We start from the raw sequence: 9,023 nt of genomic DNA, 5'->3' as shown, positions 1-9,023 counted from the left end.
CAACCTTCCTTCCGAGGAGTGGCTGGTGGGTTTGAACCGCCAGCCTTCTGGGTAGCAGTCAAGTGCTTTAGCCACTATGCTACCAGAGCTCCACTTTCCATATCATGGAGGCATCCTATACCTAGTTATTTACTCAAGAGAAATAAAAGATTATGTTCACTCAAAGACTTATAAACAAATATTCACAGCAGATTTATTCACAATAGCCAAAACCTGAAAATAGCTGAAATGTTCAAAAATAGGTAAATGGATTTAAAAATATAGCTATATCCAGACAATGGAATACTATTAAAAACTTTTATTATACTTAATAAGGATGGTTCTTAAAATAATAATGCTGAGATGAAACCAGACAAAAAAGGGAGTACATACTGTACAAACCTATTAATAAAAAATTCTAGGAAATTCAAATTAATTTATAGTGATAGAAATTAGAGATTAAGAGTGGGCAAGGACATCCGATCTGCAACCTATACAACTATGAGACCAGAAGAACTAGATGGTGCCCAGCTACCACTGCCATCCACTTGGAAGGGATGTAGGAGATCCTGCATAAAGAGGGAGAACAATGTGGTACAAAACTCAAAATCATTTGGAGGAAAAAAAAAAAAAAAGAAGGTGGGGACCAGGTTTGCTGGTCCAATGGAGCCTGGTGTAACCACTGAGACTATGGCCCCTAGCTGCCCTTCAGGTCTGGAATTGAACCCACAACTGTGGTTTCCAGCCAAACAAAGTACAGGCATGTGAGTTAAACATTTACCTCAAGTAGACACACGCCCTGGAGAGAACAATCATGGGAGAAGGAAGGGCTGCTTATGCACAGGGAGATAGCTCAGGTTAGAGAAGAGTATGAAGGGATGGGCACTGGGAGGAGGTAACTATGGGGAGGAAGTGGGAGGGGAGCTGCTGCATTGTAAATTTTGGTCAATGACATGAGACAAAGTATATGTGAACTGCTGTATGAAAAGTGAATTTACTCTGTAAATCTTCACCCAAATCCTAAAAAAAAAAAAAAAAGATTGAGCTACAAAAAAAAAAAAAAAGAGTGGTCAAGGAGAGGCAGGATGTACAGACTACAAATAGACAAAAGCAAACTTTTGGAGGTGATGGCTATGTTCATTATTTTGATTCTGGTGATGGTTTTACATATATAAAAACTTTGTCGAATTGTCAGTTATTAAAACTGGTTATGTACATCTAGAGAACAGAAATTTATCCATCAATTTTAAAGAATGAAGCAGGGCTAATAGATAATGAAAGTTTCTAAGATAGATTGTTAAGTGAAAAAAATAAAGAGTACCGTGAATAATATACAATCCTTTGTTATTTAAAAAAAAAAAAAATGTTTACATAACCAACCCATCCACAGTGCTTCTACATGCACAGAATATCTTTGAAAGATATCCCAAAATTGAGTAACCTCCCCCAAAAAGGAAACTAGGGTTTGGAGTGGGACAAAAACTTATTTTGCATTCAAACTTTTTTGAACTATATGTCCCCTTACCTATATTATGTTTTGAAAACAAACAAAATGACCCATGGATTCCATTTTTGGGATCTGTCCTACAGGAAACCTGGGTAAGTACAGAAAGATATTTTTACAAAGTTGCTCCCTGAACAATTGTTACAATATGAAAAACTGGAAAAAATGAAAATATACATGTTAAATTAAAAAAAAATTGCTTATAAACTTTTTGAAATATAGAAAAAATAGCCTAACCTACACACATGTGCTTTTCCTTTTTCTCTCTGAAAAATCTGGAAGTACATAGACTGTTAACAATAATTGCCTCTAGGGATGGTTATATAGGGAGAGATTGGAAAGGCTCGCAAAGGATAATTTACTTTCTATGTTTCTGAACTGCAAGAAGTTTTTTTTTATATATTGAGGATGTACTTCCTTGTAAATAAAGAAAACTAAATGAAAATATTTAAAAATTTAAGTAAATTAGTAGTTTCAGTTTGCAGAACCACCTTATTAGATGTGAAAGATTTTTTTTTGCACTAGTCCTAAGGCCACTCACCCTTTTCCGTGCTTCAGATTTCTGGAAGCACTCATGCTGTATGAAGGTAGCTGCAGCAGAAATTCTGGACAGGGGCGTGTGATCTGCATCAAGCATACTCACTGCTCGCTCCAGAGTCATCTCCATGTCGGCATTCCTAGACAAACAGTCACAGATTCAGCACAATACCAAACCTGCTCCCTCCTGTTCACCAACCTGATCTTCTAGGGATGACTTGATTAATATTGGGAAACAGCTATAGTGTCTGAATCGTGGCTATTCGGCTAAAAGAAAAACCAGCACCCAGAGCAGAAGGTATAGGAGCTAGCAGCAGAAATAATCCAACTCTGGTCACACTAGTCTTTGAAGATGTCACTGAATTGAGTAGAACCATAAAAATATACCAAAAAGAGAAACTGACCTTTATTTAAGATATACCTTAAAAAATACCATTAAAGGCACAATAAGACTTCAGATGAAATTAGAAGAAATTTGTTTATGGAAATTTAAAAAAATACTGCTCCCCTACTATCACACCTAAAGAGGAAATATCTCTCTTAAAAAATTACTAGATTTTTCTCAAAGCTGCTGTTATTTCACCTGAAGATGGAGTTTACAAAATAAACATTCTAAAAATGTTTTTATTTAATGAATGTAGCAGAACATATACAGTAAAAACCTGCACAACTGAGTTTTGTGAAAATATGTTAGTGTGACAGATATATTTCAGAAAAGGTAATGATTAAATGCAATTATAAATATATCTTTTCTTTTTTCTTGTGTACTTATTAGTGACATCAATTACCTTGGTCAAGGTGTGCACACTTCACCCACATTGGTGTTACCTTTCCCATCACTGAAAGCAAAAAGTATCTACTATCTAAAGAGAGATCCCTTTTCTTCCCCTGCACCTATGCCTGGTAATCACCTGTGAACAATGTATACCTATTATCTTTTTATAATAGTAAGATGATACAAGGCACTCTGGTGGCATAGTGCCTAAGGCATTTGACTACTAACCAGAAGGCTAGCGGTTCAAACCCACCAGCCCCTCCTCAGAAGGAAGATTGGTGTTCTGGTTACCTTGTGCCACTCTGACAAGAATATATCACAAACGGGATGGCCTTAACAAACAGGAGTTTATTCTTACAATTTGGAGGCTTTAAGTCCAAGTTCAACATGCCAAGCTCTAGGGATTGGGTGAAAACCCCTCAGCCTTGGGCTTCAGCTCTGCCTCCAGCTCCTGGCCCACTGAAGCTAGAGGCTTTTCTTCACTCAGACAGCTGCTAGCTGCTGAGGCTGCCAAGCCCAAGGTTGACAAGTAAAAAGGCACAGTCCCTTCCCGATGTTACCAAACCACACAGCAGTTCATTAATTCAAGTCCATGGTAAGTCCCAAAGTCGGCAGAGCATGGCAGGCAGCTGAACAACGACACAGCTACATGCAGGATCCAAGCATGCCATAAGCTAGAGACCATTCCCCAAGGCTTCTGCTTATATACAGGAAGTAGACCACATACCCTAAGGCAGCTACTCAGCTGCTCACAGCAGATTCCACCATGGAGTTGATTAACAGCCTCATCATGGGGAATACTACATCCAGCTGCCCAGCCACTCAACCAGGCCCAGCCAAGTTGATATACAAACTGAACCACCACAATTGGGCAATCTAATTCCGTAGAGATACTGCCTTGGAAACCCAAGGAGGGGTTACTATGAGTCGAAATCAACTCATTATTTGTCTTTTTGTCATTGATTTATTTCACTCATTATAATGCCCCCCAGATTCATCCACGTTATATTTTGAGAACTCATCATTATTTTTATGCCTGCATAGTATTCCATTTCTGTGGAATACTACATGTCTGTGTACTACATTTTGTTACCTGTTCATCCATTGGCAGGCACTTAAATATGTCTTTTCTTAAGGAAGACAATTTTACATATATCCCAATACTATTTATTTGCTTTGTCATTTTATGTAATGGTATTCTGTTTATGTCTATCCTAGTGGCACATTTTTGTTCTTTATTAGTTATGGGTATTTTACAGTAGTAATAAAGTCTGATGTACTCTGTCATAAAGAGGATAATTTATAGAGGACAAACACAATAGCTACTAATAAAACAGTAACTCCTCATAGAACTATTCCTTCTCTCCCCTTTTATTTCTGTCTGGAGAGTGATTAAGTTAGGTGGTCTATTATCAACATGGATGTCAGTGCGTTAGTGCTTCTATAACACTGCTTCACAGAAGCCATAACTCAGGATTGTCGCTAATTGTCATTAGAATCGTTGCTAATGACACCTCTTATAGGTAATCTCAGACCCTTTTTGGGCTTCAAAGATGGTTACCTAGACCTATTCATTCCGGGTTATAGAGACTCCTTAGATATCCTGAAAGGTGTTTTCCAATATGTGCTAGCAAGCACAGTGACTAAATTCTCTATCAGGCTAATCCATTAAAACATGTATGTGTGTACAGATGTAAGTGTGTGTAGGGTTGTGCATGGTATGCTTGTATATGGATGGCTGTGGTACAGTTGAGGGGATAAGGAATAATAGCCTCATGATTAAAAACTAATACCCACTGCTTCTGAAATACAAGTTCAAACATAAAAGTATTACTTCATAAAGATAAGGGTATTAAAAATGAAGCAGAACATTTCTGGCATCTAGACTGAGCATTATATAATGATCTTATGCTCCAAGATATTGTGCCTCAGGAGTCAATTTTAATTGGTAAAAAATGTAAGCTATTACCATTAAATGCAGAATTTGAGCCACTTTCATTTAATATAAAAACAATTTTCACAGAGATGGAAATACTTCTATGGACTCCAATGCTTTTACAAAGATATTGAAAGTCTGTAAGTCTTTTTCTATATGGCAATTTTATATCTTTATCATCTATCACAATAGTTGATTAAGAATGATGAAAGATCATTCCTAACATAATAATAGCCTTCTGTTTAATGCAGTCATTTATTTATTTCAGATTCAGCCATTAACCTACCTCATAAGCCAGAAATGACTCAGGAAACTTTGGATTTTCCAAGTCTGGACACCCACAAATAATTCCATTACGGTAACCCTTTACTTTTCTGAATGTGATTCACAAAGAAGCTCTGTATTTACTCTCAACCATTCCAGTACTACCGCACTTTATCACAAAAAACAATTTCCAAACCGAATGAAGATTTCTTCAATAAGGAGATCTGCTACAGCTGTCAGAGTGTGAGTTATCTGTTTTGTTATTGTCTCTAAAGTCCAACTCCATAACAGCCTCACATTTTGACACCAGTCTGGCTCTATTTCCTGTCACCCTCAACCCCGTTTCTACCCACTCCTCTGATCTACTACTCCACCCACCAATTACACCAGTCTTCTAGTTGTTCTCTAAACACAGCATGCCTCTTCACAAAGTCACCCTCTTTGATTTTTGTGGAAAGTTCTTCCTTCTATCTGACTAATTCTTACCTGTTCTTCATGACTCAACTCAAATATCATCACTTTTGTGTAATCTTTTCTCTGGGGATCTACCATCCCCAGGTAGAGCTACTCCTTTCATCCTTTATTCTACAGTACTCTACTCCTTCTCTCCCTCCTTCCCTTGCACAGTCCCTCCCTCCTTCTCTTTTCCTCCCTCCCTCCCTTCTTCCCTTCCCACTCACTCATAAAATACTTGTTGATGTCTGTGGAAATGTGGCTTGAGAGATGGCATTGGAGATGTGGGAGAATCAGGAAGAACAGTTTTTCCCTGGCTCCTACTGTCCCCTGAGCTTATTCTCCAGAAGGGAGACTTTATAGCACCTTGGAAGGGAGACTTTATAGCACCTTGGAAGGTTGGGCGATCTACTTCCGTAGTGATATTGCCTTGGAAACCCAAGGAGGGGTCGCTATGAGTCGGATCTGACTTGATGGCAGTGGGTGGGTTAGCTAATATGTAAAAATGATGGTTAATTTAAGTGAAAAATGTAAGAGGCAGCACTGAAAACTATTATTGGTCAAAATATGAAACACTGCATGAAAAAATCCAAAGTAGAACTTATTTTCATGTATTTGGTCACCCAGGAATCAACTTTCTTGCCAAGTGACAACACAGCCCTGCTGTAGGCTGGTTCCCTAGTATCGGAATATGGCTGTTCCTCTGAAGGCCTAGCAAATAAGAGATAACAATGGAAAGCTATTGCATGTTCTCAGATGCTCAATAAGTGCAAATTCCTCTACCTCACAAAGATTGCAAAATGTGGTAAAAGTACTGGTTTGGAAAGATGACTACTCAAGTTAATATATGTTTCTAGAAATAGAGAGCTATGAGGGTACTAAAAGAGTCAACTGTGGCAATAAGGCTTTGAACAAGGATATAAAAATAGAAACAAAAAGAAAGAAACAGCTGAATAAGAAATGAAGAATGGAAGACAAAAGACTAGGCAATTAGGAGAATATTAAAAAAATATTAAGAAAAGAAAGAATGTGGAGGGAAGTCACCATGTCATCCTTTCTGCTCTCACTGTCTTTCTATGTTGTCTCCCTCAACTCATCCCAGAGAACATTGTTCTGTTTCTTCTCTGAATTCCTCTAGACACTAGTATGTACCACAAAACCTAGTAATTGTCTACATGTGACATTTTCTTTTTCACTAATCACTTCCTGGACCTTCATATATTCTACTCAATTTATATCTCTTCTGGTATTTATCACAGTGCTGGGCACTCTGGAGGAACTGAATCTAATATTCATTTGTTAAACTACCAGTCCCAAAAAGGTATGTAAACAGTATTTTCAGAAAAAATCATCTATAATCCTTTACTAAATGGCTTTTTAACCCTTTTTTAGCAATCTGATTTAGAATGGGTATTGACTGTCTCCTTTAATACAATGCTTTAGTTTTCAACTGTACTACTAACTGTGTGACCTGTCATTCTTCTTTCGTAAAGACAGATCCATTGCTTAATATATTATGCCAATTATGTAGGTTTATAGTTTTACCTAGCTATTCTGTAGCGTTGTTCCACAAGTATGAAAGAACATTTCTTTACATGTGGGAATTTCACAGATAGAGAGAAGCAGATGCAAAAAATAGGGAATGGGCAGTTTGACATGTGAGACAACAAAAAACAAAGGAAAAGAGTATGTGGTCTTAGGGGACAGGTCTCTAAGATAACAGCTTAAAATGAGCCATGGGGAGAAGTCTCTAAGATAACAACAGCTTAAAATGAGTCATGGGGACACCAACCAAACCAATCCGCTGCCATCAATGTAATTCTGACTCATAGTGACCCTTCAGAACAGAGTAGAACTGCCCCCACAGGGTTTTCAAGGCTGTAAATCTTGACGGAGTAGTCTGGCTCATCTTGCTCCTGCAGATCAGCTAGTGGGTTCGACTGCAGACCTCTTATTAGCAGCCCAATGCTTTAATCACAGTGCCACTGGAGAAGGAAGTTAGACCTAGAAGCTACCTTAATCATCTTCTTTCCTCATTATAGGTAAAACCTCTAGTCCTCTGTTCCACAGGGAGCAAAGTTTTCCCTTTAAAGATCGAAGAAAGGAGTTGGTTTTCATGATTTCTGGTCTCTAGGAGGGCAATTTGGTGAACTGTCAAGAATAGATTTCTTACTTTTCATTTTACAATGCTTTGAAATATGATTAACTAGTATAATAAAGGGAGCTTTGGTAGCATAGTGGCTAAGACACTTGCCTGCTAACCAGACGGCTGGAGGTTCAAACCCACCAGCCACTCCTCAGAAGGAAGGTTGGGCAATCCTACTTCCGTAGTGATACTGCCTTGGAAACCCAAGGAGGGGTCGCTATGAGTTGGGGCCGACTCGATGGCACGTAACAACAACAACAAGTATAATAAAATTTAGTCCATCCATTAAAAAAACTATACTAAATAGTATGTTTAATGTTTCTTCTAGAATTTGAGCCACAGCAACTACAACAACGAACAAAATATTCAGATGGCAAAAAGTGGAATCCATACTTCATTTCTTCCTTCCTTCATTCTTTCACCATACCTTTATACTGTGCCTACATACACCTGTTTTACAAATACACAGATGAGTAAGATACTCCCAAGAAGCTCAAAGTCTAGAGTGTGAGTAGATAGGACATTCACAACTACAATCTATCTTTCTGCTAGAGACACCTATCCAGTGCTGCTATGAGTGCACAGCAGGGAAACATCAACTAGATTTGGAGTGGAGTGATCAGGGAAAAGGTGGTGCTGGAGCTAAATTCAGAATTAGGAGTAGGCAGGCAATAAACAGCTGTATATATAAAGGACCAGAGGGAAGGGAGAGGGGAGACAGAATGAATAGGAATATCTTCCATTAGGGAAAGTGCAAGAGGGTCCCAGCGGTTTGCATGTGTGTGTGTTTAGAGATAATGGTGATAAAGGACAGACAGAGAATACAGAGATAAGACTAGAGTGATAAGCACAGATGAAAACACAATGGGCTTTATATGACATGCCAAGAACCATGAATACTTAGTGGATTTTTGGGAAGACTTTAAACTGGTGAGAGAAACAATCAGATTAGGAAAGATCATTCTCAGCCCCAGAAAATGGTTTTGAGTGAGGGAAGATCAAAGTAGCAAGATATGCAATGAACGGAAAGAAAGGCACAAACTTCAGATCATTGTTGTCGTTGTTAGGTGCCATCATGTCATCTCCAACTCATTGCAACCCTATACCCAGCAGAATGAAAACACGGCCCAGTCTTGTGCCAGCCTCATGATGCTTGTTATGCCTGAGCCCATCATTGCAGCCACTGTGTCTATCCATCTCATTGAGGGCCTTCCCCTTCTTCATTGACCCTCCATTTAATCAAGCATGATATCCTTCTCTAGGGAATGGTTCCTTCTGACAACATCACCAAAGTAGGTGAGATGAAATCTGGCCATTCTTGTTTCCAAGGAGCATTCCAGCTACACTTCTTCCAGGACAGATTTGTTAGTCCTTTCAGCAGACCATGGCACATTTTTTTAAAAATGCGTTTTATTGAAATATAATTTAT

At 38.4% G+C, this 9,023-nt stretch overlaps 1 protein-coding gene across 1 annotated transcript in view; it reads right to left on the bottom strand.

The window, feature by feature from the left end:
* The window catches only part of PKP2 (plakophilin 2), a 143,183-nt gene that overhangs the window by 95,993 nt on the left and 38,167 nt on the right, over positions 1-9,023 (bottom strand). Inside the window, exon 4 of the mRNA XM_007943189.2 lies at positions 2,025-2,160. Within this exon, the coding sequence (XP_007941380.1) occupies positions 2,025-2,160 (136 nt within the window). The remainder of the gene's footprint in view (positions 1-2,024; positions 2,161-9,023) is intronic.

This window comes from Orycteropus afer, unplaced genomic scaffold, assembly GCF_000298275.1.
Source record: "Orycteropus afer afer isolate SDZICR_OR568_19922 unplaced genomic scaffold, OryAfe1.0 scaffold00100, whole genome shotgun sequence".
Lineage (NCBI taxonomy): Eukaryota > Metazoa > Chordata > Mammalia > Tubulidentata > Orycteropodidae > Orycteropus > Orycteropus afer.
Note: the sequence above shows the minus strand (reverse complement) of the source record. Positions and strands in the feature narration are given on the sequence as shown.